We start from the raw sequence: 17,216 nt of genomic DNA, 5'->3' as shown, positions 1-17,216 counted from the left end.
GTTTACTCAGAGTAACATCATCTTTCACATTATACAGAAAAATTGGGCTAACTTTACTGTTTTTTTTTAAATTTTTTTTATTAAAGTGTATTTTTTCCAAAAATATATGTATTCATAATGTTATGCTTATTAACATTAGATGTTTCTCATTTAAGCTTCAGTTTATTATTAAGAGCACTAAGTGCCCTTTCTGTCTGCTGCTTCATCCCTCTGCATGAGTCACTTGTGATAGGTTTACCTGACACCAAGATAAAAATGGTGACAGGGACGGATCTCCAACTGATTGACAGCCTCAGCTCTGTTCCTGTGTGCTGTGTGAAGGGGGTGTGTCCTTTACCTCCAATCAGCTCTCAGACCTCTCCTCACTGAGCTCTGCAGAGTGTAAAATCAGCTCTCTGCCCTCTTTTTCCTGAATGCTCAGACAAGCTTTATAAATTCTGCACTTTTAGCAGATGTAAAGAAGACTGCAGATAAACAGTTACCACTTATATAGGAGGATTTGTCTCATCTCTGTGTACCACCTGAGGTCAGTCCATTCACTGGGTATAGGTAAGGGTTTACAGCTGCTTTAATTTGATGGGCCAGTTTGAAGCAAGCATGGGTTCACTGATTCTTTGATTACCCCTCCCTTTTTAAAGAGAACATTATCATTTTAAAAATAATACGTTGATAGATAAATAGATGTTTTGATTAATTTTGTCTGCTTGCAGGACTGGCTATACCAAAAATCATAGTGATATGATCCGTCCGATTCTCAGGATCCTCCAGACCTGTCTCTCCATCCTCCCTTGATTCCTCTAGCTCAGGGATCTCAAACTGACGGCCCTCCAGCTGTTGCGGAACTCCAAGTCCCATCATGCCTCTGCCTGTGGGAGTCATGCTTGTAACTGTGAGCCTTGCAATGCCTCATGGGATGGGGTAGTTTTGCAACAGCTGGAGGGCCACCAGTTTGAGACCCCTGCTCTAGCTGAACCCTCACCAGCACTCTGCATACTGGGAAGGAGAGTGCTGGTGAGGGGTCAGCTGGAAGAGTTAGGGGAGGCTGGAGAGACAGGTCTGGAGGATCCTGAGAATCGGACAGCATTGTCGTATGGGTTTTCACAGCACAGGGACTACACTATGGGAGGTCACTTTGCTTTACCCTAACATACGGATAAGCGCAGTGGATGGCGCCTTAAAGGGACCACTATCACAGATTACCAAGATAGATCAAACAGGACCAGGATCAAGCCAACATCGATAGAGGATGGTTCAGGTGTAATCAAAAGGCTTATTTGATTACTCACTAAGGTGAGAGTACTGGAGCACATAGGTGTCACAACGAGGTGGAAGCACACCATTTGTCTTCACGTTGTCAAGCAGGAATTATATTTTAGACGAAAGTGGATTGTGCACATTATTTCATTACTGGATAATGAACTGTTATGCACTTTAATATAATGTGTGCACTCTGATATGGACTACACCAGTAATATGCACTTATACGTGATTTTATTTTGATTACTTTGATACATATCATGATTTATTGATTGGATTTATTTTCTATATGTATTGACACTATATAGAGTTTGCGCAACACCAGTTACATATACTTCTTACTAGGGTTGCACTAGTATCGGTATTGGTATTGGTGCCGATACAGAGTATTTGCACAAGTATCGGTACTCGTGCAAATGCAACGATACCTAAAACCGATACTTTCAGGCTTGATTCTTTGAGCTGTCAGTGGGTCTCCACTGACAGCTCACTGAGTGGGTCTCAGCTCAAAGAAGTCCGGTAATTGGAGCTGTCAAAAAAAAAAAAAAAGCAGCCGGCAATGTTTATTAACAACATTGCTCAGCCCTGAAACACTAAAATAAAAAGAAACATTGTTTCTTTTTGTATCTTTCTGTTTCTTCCTCTGCAGATCAAAGGGATAAACAAATGTTCCTCTGTTTAACCCCTTATTAACCCTTAATTTACTCTAATCAGCCTTAATTAACTCCCTATTCTCCTCCATTTAGTTATTATTTTCCTGCTTTTTTTTCACGTCTATTTTATAAATGATAAACAATTAAAACTTATTTTTTGTTTGCTTTGTTAGTGAGTATTTTTACACATATATATTAACATATATTTACACATTTCACATTGAAAAAGCGCTAAATTAAAAAAAAACAATTTATTTCATTTGTAAATAACTTTTCAATGCTTTGTACCATTGCTGAAAGCTGAAATTAAAACAAAACAGTTGCCAAGGTAGGTATCGGTAATTGGTATCGGCGAGTACTAAAAAAAAAGTATCGGTACTCTTACTCGTTGTAAATAAAATGGTATTGGTGCATCCCCTACTTCTTATCAATACTTGTGGGAACAGTATAAAATAGGGATCTACTTAGACATTCACCCACACTGATCTCCACGTTTTTGCATCATATTAGTGAGATCATTTAGTGCAGGGATATGCAATTAGCGGACCTCCAGCTGTTGCAAAACTACAAGTCCCATCATGCCTCTGCCTCTGGGTGTCATGCTTGTGGCTGTCAAAGTCTTGCTATGCCTCATGGGACTTGTAGTTCTGCAACAGCTGGAGGTCTGCTAATTGCATATCCCTGATTTAGTGCCTTGGTGTCAACATTATATTAATGGCTGTGACTCAACTTTTGTGCTCCCCGACACATGGACATACTGTACAGCTGTTTCTTTGATTGTGGTACAGGTATTACATGTATTTTTTTATTCTTCTGCACTTAAACCACATTGCTATTTATCATATGTACTGTTATGTGCTCAGTAGGTGTACTTTAAATATTAAAAAAATAGTCAAGAGTTAGGGCCCATTCGCACCACAACACGGTGTGCTGCAATGCATATATTGTGATCCACTGTGGTTCATGAAACAACCAGTTAAAAGTAGGGTTGTCTCGATACTAGTATCAGTATCGGTGCCGATACCAAGTATTCGCAGGAGTACTTGTACTCGTGCAAATGCTCCTGATGCATAGTCCGATACCTGGACACTCAGGAACAATCGGTGTGTTAGCGGGGAAATTATAATCGCTGATCTCCTTGTGTGGCTTTCAATAAAGCAGCTGATAGCTGCTTCTCCTCCTCTCCCCTCTGCAGCTTTCAGCTACTTTACTGGGAGATCGGTGATTATATGAGCTCCTCTGTCGGCTCCTCCGGTCACCTCCTGTCCTCCTCCGGTCCCCTTCTGTGTGCTCCTCCAGTCCCCCCCTCCTCCTCCTCCTCAGCTCCCTCTCCATGAGCTCCTCCGGTCCCCCCGTCCTCCTCTGCTCCCCCTCTGTGTGCTACTCAGGTCCCCCTAAATACTCTAAAGTAAATTTGTAACACTGACTGTCCATTTATGATACTGACTGTCCATCCCCCCCTCCCCCCTCAAAAAATAAAAAGCATCGTAAAAAAAATATATATATATATATATATATATATATATATATATATATATATATAAAATAATTGAAAAAAAATTATAAAAAATAAAATTGTAAAAAAAATAATAAAAGCTACTGACACAGTATCGGCAAGTACTTGAAAAAAAGTATCGGTACCTGTACTCGTTCTTAAAAAAGTGGTGTCAGAACAACCCTAGTTAAAAGAATGGACTGAAATGCCCAGCAACGTGTGCAAGCTGCATAGAACACCAAATGTGCAGCACAAATGCATTTTTGAGGTGCCATTCGCAATGAATGATACTGCAGCCCACCAACACAGATAAATGCATTACCAGGCAGTAGTGTGACTGGCTCTTAAACTTCTAAGTTCTACAAGTGCTCATTGATAGCACTCTGATCTTGGGTCAAAAAGAAAACCAGCTCTGCATATACATACAAGCTTTTGTTAGCTTGAAAGCTTTTTCAGCTGGGAGCAAGTGATTTAAAATATTAAACATATACACAATTGTTGAGTGACAGTATGGATCATACTGTTGTGGAAAGCACAATAGATGGACATTTTTCTTATTATTGTATTTGTTGACTGTAACAGATGTGTTTGATCAAAGGCCATAAACGGGTAATTGCAAGGTGTTTTGGCTGAACAAGTGTTAACCAAGGAGGCCTCTGCGCTGCCTGTTTGCTCGTTACATGATTATGACAAAACACATGGGTAATATAGTTATTGGGGCAGCTGCCAAAGAAGTCAGGAAAATAGCAAGAATTTTACTTCCTTCCTATGCTAAAACTTAGAGAAAAGTTTTTCACGCTCACTTTTTTATTTTACGTGAAACTTTGCAGCTGTTTCAGCTGGTCTTATTGTTTGTGGCCAATTGGAGTCTGGGAAATACAGGAGTACAGCTGTTAGCTGCACGATTAGTCAGGTATTTCACTAGGAATATTTCTAACTGTAGAGTTATGCCAGTTAACAATGCACTGCCATTACTAAATGTATTTATGGTAATTAGATATTTCAGGGCAAATGTGAACGGAATGTCAGAATTTGTTTCATGATAAACTTGTTAAACTGTCGTTTGGGTCAATTATATTGTGTTCATTCTGTGTGAGAATCAGAGCATGAAGCCTAAATATCATAAACAGAATGACATCTTTCTCTAACACAGTGAACTCTGCATGAACATTGAAACTCCAGCCTAACAACCATGAAAGTGTGTTATATAATTACTCACTTCACTATTGCAATATTTCTACCTGTTTTAATTCTATTATTTAAGCTGGATTGTATTAAAAATTGCATGCATCTTTTTTTTTTTAGAATACCCACCTGCTCTAGGTGGGTCGGTCCAATCCTCAATGCCATGGGGTGCTAACCCAGTCTTGACTGTTGTAGATCCATGTGCAAAAAATCGGGATGGTTACACACCCAACAAGGATAACTTGAAATTACCTTTATTGAATGAAAATAAATAAAAGCAACACAAAAACGAACAGGGGAGGCACGGTTACTGCGTTTCACACTGCAGAAAGTGCATTGACAAAGCACTTGTTAACTATGCCTCCCCTGTTCGCTTCTGTGTTGCTTTTATTTGCTTTCATTCAATAAAGGTCATTTCAAGTTATCCTCGTTGGGTGTGCAGCCTTCCCGATTTTTTGCACATAGACCCTTTTGAGTGTTTTGATGATTTTGAAATTATCTTTAGCTGGTATTGGGTTCTTCTATACTAATACCAGCCAATATACACCATCAATTTCAAGTTGTTTTCTTTAGGAACAAGTGGCCACAAGGACCCTATAGCCACCCTCTATGAAAATAACAACCTTGAAGTGTATGCAGACTTTCTCTACGTCTTTTGTGCTTCGGATGAACTTTAGGAACTCCATGAGTATGAGGATTATGGTGTCCAGAAAATAACCACTGCTTATTTCCCTGGCATTCTCAGAGGATATCGCTCTCCTCTGAGTGCCTGCTTATGAAGTGGTATAGATCGCTTCTCCTTTTGAGGAGTGAAGCGATCTACAAATGCTTCGAACTGTGGAGAAGGCCTCCTGGTTCTGTAATCTTGTGAGACATTACAGCAAGATTACAGTACCACAAAACAATGAAACACTGTGGTGTCCGTTTATTAAACAGCAGTGAATTACCACTGCTGAGTACACGGGCATTCTCAGAGGAGACCGCCCAACCCAAAGGTAATAAAATATTTAGCCCCCTACACAAAATATATATATACATTGAGTAAAATTATAAACACAACACTTTTGTGTTTGCTCCTATTTATCATGAGCTGAACGCAAAGATCTATGACTTTTTCTACGTACACAAAAGGCCTATTTCTCTCAAATATTGTTCACAAATGTGTCTAAATATGTGTTAGTGAGCACTTCTCCTTTGCCGAGAAAATCCATCCACCTCACAAGTGTGGCAAATCAGGATGTTGATTAGACGGCATGATTATTGCACAGGTGTGCCTTAGGCTGGCCACAATAAAAGGCCACTCTAAAATGTGCAGTTTTACTGTATTGGGGGGTCGGGTGGGTCCGAAAACCAGTCAGTATCTGGTGTGGCCACCATTGTTTTCAGCTTCCAGGAATTGTGTACAGAACCTTGCAATATGGGGCCATGCATTATCATGCTGCAACATGAGGTGATGGTCGTGGATGAATGGAACAACAATGGGCCTTAGGATCTCGTCACGGTATCTCTGTGCATTCAAAATGCCATCAATAAAATCCACCGCCACCATGAGGCCACTCGATCCACAACGTTGACATTAGCAAACCGCTCACCCACACGATGCCATACACGCTGTCAGCCATCTGTCCTGTGCAGTAAAAGAGAACAAGTCTGCAAAGTGCCAGATGCCATCAAATGTGAGCATTTGCCCACTCAAGTCGGTTACGATGGCAAACTGCAGTCAGGTAGAGACCCAGATGAGGACGACGAGCATGCAGATGAGCTTCCCTGAGACAGTTTGTGACAGTTTGTGCAGAAATTCTTTGGTTATGCAAACCAATTGTTGCAGCAGCTGTCCGGGTGGCTGGTCTCAGATCTTTGCGGTGAATATACTGGATGTGGAGGTCCTGGGCTGGTGTGGTTACATGTGGTCTGCAGTTGTGAGGCCAGTTGGATGTACTGCCAAATTCTCTGAAACACCTTTAGAGACAGCTTATGGTAGAGAAATGAACATTTAATTCAAGGGCAACAGCTCTGGTTGACATTCCTGCAGTCAGCATGCCAAATGCACACTCCCTCAAAACTTGCGACATCTGTGGCATTGTGCTGTGAGATAAAACTGCACATTTTAGAGTGGCCTTTTATTGTGGCCAGCCTAAGGCACACCTGTGCAATAATCATGCTGTCTAATTAGCATCTGGATATGCCACACCTGTGAGGTGGATGGTTTATCTCGGCAAAGGAGAAGTGCTCACTAACAGATTTAGACAGATTTGTGAATAGTTTTTGAGAGAAATAAGCCCTTTGTGTACATAGAAAAAGTCGAAGATCTTTGCGCTCAGCTCATGATAAATAGGGGCAAACACAAAAGTGTTGCGTTTATAATTTTGCTCAGTGTATAGATATATGTATATATGTATATATATATATATATATATATATATATATATATACATAAACATGGCAGAGGGACATGTTTACTGTCTTGGGGGGTCTGATCAAGGAAGTCAGTAATCTTCCTCCTTCCTCTTCCTCCACAGTTCCACGGGCTTGCTCTCTTCTCTCCCCATATCTCCACCTCTGGGCTGGAGAATTTGGGAGGGAGAATTCTGACAGATTTGATTTCACCAGTGAGGTGCCATGACCGCACCTTCATAAACTGTCAGTTTCTGTTAATGGCAGATTCTCTGTGTGCTGAGATGATCAGCGGAGAACATGTTTTCCCCTGATCATCTCAGTTTCATAAACTGCTAATGATGTGAGATGAGCTGGATCGCAGCTCACCTTGGTTTCATAAATGGACACCTATGTGGATCTAACTTGCCCCCAGATCCAAGAACCTGAGGGAAAATAAATTAGACTACATAAAGTAATCTACTAGAAGTCATCAGTCTTCTTCCTTTCTCGACACATTTTCCTCCATAGAAAATGAGGCAAAAAAGTCAAGAGATAAAGATTACCATTCCCATCTGAAAGTTTTTTTAAGTACTGCTGTTCCTCCACTTTTAGTATGCATGTTTGATTAGTTCAATACGTGATTAATAATAAAGAAACCAGTCAATGTTCTTAAAAAAAATAATTGTTTTTGTCTTTCAGGTTGTGATTTCTCGTTCTAAACAGACTCAGCCTCATGTCAATATTGCCCTTGACACACATCCCGTGACTTCTGCAGTAGTGATCAATGAGACATCCAAGCAGAATGAATATGTCCTAGTTAGTACAGCAAAGAAGGTAAAATTCACCATACAAGATCTTTTTCTTAGAATTATACCATCCTATGCAGCACTACATACTGAGCAGCATTTAAATAATTGACATAATAGAAACATATATTTAATCATGGAGGAAATAAAATATATTATGATTGATCACTGCCAGTCGGCACCGAATGTTGCATTCAAGGCATATGTTTTAAATATTATTAAATGTAATTTTTTTCCTATTGTTTGCATTATATATTATAGGTCATGATGAAATGCTGCTCCTTAATTATGAAAGTAGAATAAACGTCAATTATATCAGAAAAATAGAGAGAACACAGCATAAATCCAGCTACACTGAAAATGGTTAACGATTAAGTAATGTCACCAGATTGTTAGGAAAAATGCCATTGTTAATCAACCTAACCCATCAATGACTAGAAAGATGTTTACTTGGCTCTCTTGTTTTGATGTGTTTACAGTATCTTTGGTTTAAAGCCATACATTTTCAATCTCTTCAGGCAAATCCTATATATTTTTATCTTAGTATGTGGTAGTATATTAAAAACAAACAATGGCCGTTTTTATAGTTATGTTTCATTTTGGCATAATTTCCCAATAAACATACTAACAATAAATGCACATAATAAAATACTTCTGCTTACAATAACCTTGCATTTACTTATTTAAATTAGATTTCTCAATTAATGTTAATAAAATGAATTATAACAATTTTAGGATTCATCAAGGAGTTGTGTGATTATATTCAAGTTTTAAGGCCAAGTTCAGTTGTAAAGGTTCCTAAATACAAAAGTGAATATTTATAAGTATGCAAATGATCTCAATTCTACAGTTAAGCCTCATAATCACTATATTATTTTTTTTGTTGTTCAACCCAGCTCAGGTCAGGTAAGTGTAAGTACAGTGATCTCCCCTACTGTGCTATTTTGTTCTGACAGGGGGACGGCCTCCCCGCCAGACCTCAACACACCGGTCCAGAGCCAGTCAGCAGACCTTTTTCGGTCATGACCCTTTGACAGAAGTTGGCCGAACAGACAGCTTCTGATGGAGCAGCTGCCGTACACATGGGCCGAATGTCAGACCATTTCTATTGAACCAGCCAATGCCATCCAACATTTGGCCCATGTGTACTAGGCTTGACACAGATTAATAATTACATTAAGTTAACTTACATTATGGTGCATACATTGTAACTGACACAAAGGGATTCAAATAGTTAGCAAAGTTAATGTTCACTTTGCAAAGTAGTGTTTACAAAATGTAGTACTGTATATAAGATAGAGAGGGCGCACCGGCCTAGTGTATTATCTTTACACTTTAAACAAAATGGAGTCATTTTGCATCATTACCAATACCTAGTTAGCGGTAATGTTTTTTACATGAGGATAAGTGTGGTAATGCAATCTTCTCAAATTTAGGAGAGTGGAAAGAATATTACAGGAAAATAGTTGCACAAAAGACACATCCTTGTTACATCCCTGTGTATATGAAATTTTAGTTATATGGTGGATGGCTCAATATCAACAGTAACAGCATCCTGATCCTAATATTGATACAGTACAGTATGTGTAGGAAACCGAGCAACTGGTATAGTTGGTCTTTGATAGTATTCAAACTATCTGAACAAGCATATACTGTTAAAATCAGTTTATTGTATAACATGATACGTCCATAGAATGGCGATCATCAAAGCTTGGTACAACAAAATCACATTATTGGCCACCTATAAAACAGCCCCATTCTTTAACAAATGCATGCATTCATTTACTAGTCAAGCAAAGATATTGGCGCCCTTTATGTTTCTGTTAGACTAAGAGGTATCAAAGCAGGGCTTGTGCAATCTGCACATGTTTTTTGGAACATGTGTCCATCACCAGATGTTAAGAGGTGCAAAATGTACCTGTAACAAAATAAATTAGATTTATACTTACCTTACTACCCTTTTTATGCCCACGGAGCCCAGGCAAAGGTGACAACACACTCCTTCTGGTGAGTTCCTCTTCAAAGAAGCTGGAATCTCCCAAGAAGATGCTCTTGCAATGGAAGTGTCTTTTTTGTGATGTTTTGCCTTATCTACATGGCAGTCTCACCCAGCAATGTGGAAGACTGGGCTAAAGTAAATATAAAAAGCTAACTTTTTTAATTCCAAGTACATTTTGCACATACTAACATCAGATAATGTTTAAAGGGGGAGGGAGCCCAGCCATTTAAGTAATTTAAAGCACATTGCATGTTTATAACTGTTAGTCTGCTTGTGTTCATGCAGGTAATGAAGATTCCATTAGTAGACCTTGGTTGTGAACACTACAAATCTTGCAGCCATTGCATCTCAACTCCTTCATATATGAAATGTGGCTGGTGCAAAAATCGTTGTACCAGAAAAAACAGCTGCATTGGTGATGAGTGGATTCAGAAAACCTGCTCTCCAGTTGTGTCTGAGGTAATGTATAAGTTTAAAAAAAGGTACATTTATGACCTTGGTCTTGTGCATTTCATCCAGGTCTCTTCATAAACACAGCACACAAAAAAGACTTTCAGACAGACGATTGTTCCTGAGGATTTTGCATTTTTAAGGGTCTCCTGTTTGATAAGTATGCACCAAGTATGCGGTATTATACAAAGCAGAACAATGCACTTTTTTTCTAAAATGTTATGTTGTGAATTCTGCTTGTCTGCTGCCCACCTCTTTTCATTTCTCTCTGATCTTTACTTTCAATTTCTAAGTACTATATATCCCATGGTATCTTGCTGCCTGCAATCAGGATTTCCTGTACTGACTCCGCCTCCTCAAACTCTTCTAGGCAAATCTGTAGGTCAGTAGGCAGACTCTGAGAAATGTATGACACAGCAGTGTGTCCCCACAGGGTATAGTAAATACATGTCACAAGTCAGGGTAGTAAATGTGTGGGGATCTTCACAAAGTAAGTTTCAACTTCAAGATTGTTCAGATTGATAGGGGTAGGCTAAAAATAATTCAAACTCAATGTGCAAATGAATATATGATTTTACATTTTGACCATAGATACACTTTATAGCTATTAATTATAATGTTCTTAGTACCATTCAGTAACCCACTCAAAAACAACAACACTAACACAAACACAACACTCATGGTAAATTCCAATCAAACATGAAAACTCAAAATTTTGCTGAGGTCTGATTTTTTTACCCTGCCACTAATTTTGAATGCCTGCTCTGTTGGCCTTGTGACTTATATTTTGAATGGTCCTGAATGACAGCCTGCAAAACTTGCTAGCTCCTGATTTTGCAGTCTTGTTTAAAATGGTGCAAGCATCCTATTGATTCTTGCTGTAGTTCATTATACACTATAGTGGTCAAATGAAGGTACATTTATGTGGTGCATGAAGCTGCTGTTTAACATGGAACCACAGTGAATACTCCACGTTTGACCTCAGCTTGTTTGTTTTGGCCTGAGTTGGCCAGAGTGCTACTGAATTTAACAATTTTTACATCTTTTTACAAGTTTTAGATTAATGACCAAAACAACTTTTTTTAACCATAACATTTTAAATGTTATCTGAAAATATCAGACAGGATGATGAACGCAGTTTGCTATGACACATGTAGCATTAGGATAGCCCCTTATCACAATCTTAGCCCAGTGCTAAGGGGCATCATGCTCTTCCATTCCTCCTGTGCCCTAGTATGAGCTCTAGCTATATATTCAGTCAGAGGTTGTGACATCATCAGCCCGCCTCTGACTCAGCCAGAGGAAGTTTTGTATTCATTGCTAGAATACATTGCTTGCTCTGAGTGGCTAAGCGCTGCTGCGGTACACTCTTCTGTGTTCTGTGTACGAGACAGGAAGTCTCGGCTTGCAAACGGAACACATTGTGGTATGCTGTATGTAGCCGCAGCTACATACAGTTTATACTGCGCTTTCAGAAGCCTCACAGGTTAGTGAGGGAGGTCAGCTTGGCCCAAAAAAACTTTGTAAATTGAGTGGAAAAAAGGAGTTCCTCTTTAAGGTCGTCAGCTCCATCTAATGGCCATAATGCGGCATTTTCCTGATTGAGGTATTTCAGGAAACCAATGCGTTATGGTCATTGGATGGAGCTGACAATCACAGGGAATAAATGTATCTAGGCAAATTACAAGGATTATTCGTGACTGCTGCGCAGATGCTTGAGACATTCACACAGCAAATGTTATTATAAAAATAGACACCTTAGTGCAAAGTCTTTTTTTAACATATTTTATCCTGAAATGAATGAGTATGTGTATCAAAGGATTCCTATACCAGTGCCCTGAGGTGGGGGCAACAGTTTCCATGAACATAAGTATCCTATCCCACCCTCCTCCATATTATCATACCTCCTGCTCCACAACTTGCTATTGGTATAGCAGCATTTCTTGCCATAAAGATCCCAATCCCAAAAGGGGAAGCAACATTTTTTTTTCATTGAGGACTGTTAGTGGTTTAGGTTGAGATACCATAGCTTTTATAGCTATTTTGTGAATTTTGCAGGCTTGTTCAGTTAAACTGCCTATCTTACTATTAAGTATTGAAAAGTAAGATTTGCTAAGTCAACAACAGTATATCTAGTGGCCATGACTCCAGTCAGGTTGAGTGATCTAAAATGCAGAAACCGATTAAAGCATGAAGTGCCAAGCATTCTCCTAATATGCCTGCACTGCAAACTCTGTACCAGGAAATTCATGTAAAAGTTGGTGCATATCTTAATTTCTGTTCTTAAGAATCATCTCATACTTAGTAAAGAAGGATATTGAGAATTTTACAGACAATTATTGAAAAGGGTTGGGTCTAGTGGAAGGCTTAATAAGTGTACAAATTACTCACTTTCCTCACTTTCTATTTACATGTAATAGAATAAAAATCTAATGTAGTATAGAGCCTGATGCTGGGACATTTTTGGGTGACCACCTCAACCACTACATTGTGCTGACTGCATTCCATAGCAGGTAAGTAGCAACAGCATAGGTAATCAGTATTAGCAATGCTGCAGAAATGCAACCCCATACATAAAGATAAAGTAAAATAAGTACTTATATTGTTATCAGTAGAGACATACACTCCCTTTTGGACATGTTGCAAGTGCTGGAAAAAACACAAGCACCAGTACTGATGGACCATGCTGTTGCTACTTGCTTAGAAATTTCATGTATTGCAGGAGTATGGTGTGATATACTCTCTGTGTTTTAGACAATACCTGCATCATTATAGTCATTAAGGATTTTAGGTGATATAAAATAAAGAAGGAACATTTATTGCCTAAGCAGTGCTGATTACCTCTCCCAATCACAGATCGATTTTTCCGCGATTCGTCGGGCCACAGAATCGCGGGACGCCTGTCGCCCAAAAGAAGTTCTTGTACTTCTTTTGGGTGACAGGGGTCCCACGATTTGCCGCTATTCGTGGCGATTCCACCCACGATTCGGAACACCAAGATGTGAACAGAGCCTTATCTATAAAGCCCTGTTATCAAGTCTCCACAAGGATCGAAGGACCACATACAAAATTATTGGAGTACATTGTTACACCGATGAAGTATAAATGCTTCAAAACATAATGCAGAAATAAATCATTTAGTTCACTGTAGCATAAATATCATACAAATGTCGTGGAGTGACTTTTATTGAAATTGCTTTTCTAAAACCATCTAGCCAGATTTGTATTTTTCCCACCATTGTTGTAATTTTAACACAATTTACAATATACAAAAAGCGCTTCCTTTGATAATTGTCAGTGCACAGCTTGGCATATTCCTCTATTCCTATTAGAGAAAGAATAGGGGTAAACAAAGGTTCAGGGGAAGCATGCCAGTGTATGCAGTGTGCACAGAAATCAGAGCAGGTTTTTTTTTTTCTTGTTTGTCCTGAACTTCCTTCCAAGCAATCTATTGTTTCCCAATGTCTTTTCAGGTTACAGTCATGTGTGAACTGGATAGTTCTTTGAATATTACGTTTGCATACAAGGATATACAGTATATGTAATTATTGAACAAAATGTTCTAAAAAATAATACCACATTAGCAGTTTACTTTTATATTATATATGCTCTATAATAATAAATATTAAAATAATAATAATAATATTAATAAATAATGATAATTAATTTGCCTTTGGTTGCAGTTATGATGTCTCCCAAAAAAGGTTTAGTCTTCCTTGACAATTGTTTTCATGCTCCAGGTTAAAAAACTCAGTATTGCATGACGCTATCCCTGCATCTAACTCGTTTCTGTAGCTTTTTTAAAGTGGTTCTAAAGTTGCAGAACTTTTCCTTTCCCTGCTCTCACTACACTACAGTGAGAGCAAACATGTGAGGAGAGAGTGGGCTGAGCTGCACTATGGTGTATATGCACAAAGCCCAGCTTGGGAGCATGCCTACACCTGTGCCCCCATAGCATGCAGTTTGCTATGGGACACACACAGAAGAGGATGAGCAGAAATCTCTGGTGGGGGACCCCAGAAGAGGAAGTATTTTTTACCCTTTTAAACTGATACTCAAACTCTGTCTGCTGAATCATGGGAGAAATAAAGCACTGATTGTGCTATGCATAGTATTATGTGCACACATCTTCAAGCAGAAAGATAAGAGGGTGTGTACTTAGCTGTGCAAGTGTAATTCAATTTTATCCTCTCCAGTTCTAGTCGCAAAGAAGGTAATGTAACCTACACACAGCATAGCTCTAAGTAAGCTTTGTGAAAAACTGCAGCGTAGACACAAGTGAGTCATCTGCTCACTTCAAATGCTAAATATTACATTTATAGTATGCATTATTTCATATGTAACTGCTTTAAAACAGCAATATGTATATGTCCTAATAAATAAGGAAATAAAATAAAAAAAAAAACACTGTAACAGACATTTAGTGATAGTACATTCTTTTCAAAGACTCACATGAATAATGTGCCGAATCTGCTAATCAGTAGAACATTTGAAACAATGCACTTCCTAATTTCCTTTTTGATTTGACAAATTACAAATATCATGTGCAGGCTTTAAGCGCAATCTAGGGCCATATGCAAACTTCCCAAAGTCAGCTGCCCTACACTGATCTAGATCATAGTATATATATGCTTCTATAACATTACTGACATCTTTATGGCTGTTTTTTTATACAGTGTTGCATATTAACCACAGAACAACATCATATATTTAAAGATTTAATTTGTTTCCAAATGTTTCTTTTTTTCAGATCATTCCAACATCTGCTCCATTTGATGGTGGTACTCAACTGACAATATGTGGATGGGATTTTATGTTAAACTCTATGGGCTTTCAGGATACCTCAATTTTGATTGGAAAAAATAAATGCAAAATAGATGTAAAGAACAGCAGTCAAAACAAGTAAGAGTTTCTTGGTGGTTAAATCTTTTTTGTTTAGATATTAAAAACAGATATAAATAATTACATTGCATATATCTTTAGTTACAGCACAATGAATAATAATGGTGTAATAGTTATTTCTTAGTAAAATCATTTCAGGAAAGTCAATGTTAAAAATACGTTTTTGTATTATGACATGTTTTTATATAATAAAAGGTATATCGAATGTATTTAAGGTTGCTCTGCAAGGTCAATCAAGAAGCTACTGTCAATTTCAACATTAGCAGCAGTGTGTCCAATGGAAAACAGACAGTGAACTTTACCACTTTCTCATTTGTGGTAAGAATAGTTTTGCAGTGTGATTTTTTTATATATAAATTACTATTTATTACCAAATCAACAAAGTGCTGTTTTTTTGCAGAATGGATGTACTTACTTGTACTTTATGTCTTTATTTACAAGAACCCTGTGATAGCAGGCATCACTCCTAGTTATGGACCACAGTCAGGAAAGACTCTGCTTACCTTGAAAGGACATTATCTGAGCAGTGGGAAGGACAGAAAAGTTTACATTGGGGGAGATGTATGCACCATCAAGAGGTAAATATTACACATTAAACATAGAGAGAAGATAATGATTGTCTGCCTGCATGATGGAAGATTTTTTTGTCTTGTTTAGAAGACTGTCTCATGGAGGCTCTTCTATTGACGAAAATGAATAGCAGACATGATGCAAAGTCAAAATTAGTGACTGCATTATAGACCAAAATGATCTCAAATTAAACCTTGTTTTTTTTTTTTATATAAAAGAATTATGATTGCACAGATTATACATATATATATATACATTGTCCCTCTATTCGATCGAGATAAGAAAAAATACAGAATATTTGCATAATTAACACAGCTTTAATAGATAGTAAAATATTACATTTGTACCCTTAATTGCACTTAAGAAAGTATTATGCGACTTTAAAGTCATCGTATGTTATTGTAGAAGAAGTAGTAATTGTCTAAGGGTTAAAACATGAATCACTGCTGTCATGGGGCTTTTGAGGAGATGATACTGACCTTTCATTGCTTGCATTTCAAAATCTTCAAAGTAGCTTCTAAGTTTGATCTAATAAGACAGAGTTCTAGGCTGTCAACAGTATTATTACCAAGATCATTTATGGCTTTCTCAAAGTGACTGTCTTTTGCTGTGTTCCCTCAGAAACTCTACTTATTATTGTGTCTGTTTTTTTTTTTCTTCTAGTGAGTCCAGTACTGCCATCGAGTGTTACACTCCAGGCAAAATAATTGATACATATCCTGTTACACTGAAAATTGACAATGCCTATCGCAAGGCAAGCACATCTTTTACCTATAAAGAGGATCCATCCATTTTTAAAATCGAACCAACAAAGTCTTTCCTTAGGTAAATGCCATTAGATATACTGCATGAAAGGGACCGACCTATTGTTACATTTATATGGTCCTGGAGTTGTCAATTAAAGCGGAGTTACGCCAAAACATTTTTTTTTAAAGTCAGCAGCTACAAATACTGCAGCTGCTGACTTTTAAAATAAGGACACTTACCTGTCCAGGGCGACTGCAATATCGGCACCCGAAGCCGATCTCTCCTTCGGCTCTCGGGTGCTGCCACTGCCATCTTTGGTGCAGGAATCAGGAAGTAAAGCCTTATGCCTTCACTTCCTGGTTCCCTCCTGCGCATGCGCGACTTGCGCTGCGCGCTACCACTGGTCCCTGCTGTCTTCTGGGACCTGTGTGTCTCCCAGAAGCCAGCTGGGGGGGGCGGAGAAGGCGCTGGAAGTGGCGTAGATACGGCGGGTGGCTCGGGTATCTATGCCCAGAAGTGGGTGCAGATACCTGTATTAGACAGGTATCTGCTCCCCCCTCCCCCCTGAAAGGTGCCAAATGTGACACCAGAGGGGGGGGAGAATTCTGAAAAGCGGAAGTTCCATTTTTGGGTGGAACTCCGCTTTAAGGTACGGTAATTAGAAATACTGTATACATGTTTTTTAAGAAATAATGTACATAGGATACACTGGATATTGTTACTTCAGTTGGTTTATCTTGCTGGAGTTAGTGGAGCTCTAGTGGTCTTTGAAATGG

General features: G+C 38.6%; 1 protein-coding gene across 3 annotated transcripts in view; it reads left to right on the top strand.

Annotated features, from left to right (window-relative positions):
• MET (MET proto-oncogene, receptor tyrosine kinase) overlaps positions 1 to 17,216 on the top strand; it is a 212,544-nt gene that overhangs the window by 105,372 nt on the left and 89,956 nt on the right. For all 3 annotated transcript variants that reach the window (XM_073619840.1, XM_073619841.1, XM_073619842.1), the window contains 6 exons: positions 7,666 to 7,800; positions 10,057 to 10,230; positions 14,972 to 15,123; positions 15,339 to 15,441; positions 15,565 to 15,701; positions 16,357 to 16,518. In XM_073619840.1, coding sequence (XP_073475941.1) covers positions 7,666 to 7,800; positions 10,057 to 10,230; positions 14,972 to 15,123; positions 15,339 to 15,441; positions 15,565 to 15,701; positions 16,357 to 16,518 — 863 coding nt within the window. The remainder of the gene's footprint in view (positions 1 to 7,665; positions 7,801 to 10,056; positions 10,231 to 14,971; positions 15,124 to 15,338; positions 15,442 to 15,564; positions 15,702 to 16,356; positions 16,519 to 17,216) is intronic.

This window comes from Aquarana catesbeiana, linkage group LG03, assembly GCF_042186555.1.
Source record: "Aquarana catesbeiana isolate 2022-GZ linkage group LG03, ASM4218655v1, whole genome shotgun sequence".
In the NCBI taxonomy this organism is placed as follows: domain Eukaryota; kingdom Metazoa; phylum Chordata; class Amphibia; order Anura; family Ranidae; genus Aquarana; species Aquarana catesbeiana.
The sequence above is the reverse complement of the archived record's forward strand: the minus strand, read 5'-3'. Positions and strand labels throughout refer to the sequence as shown.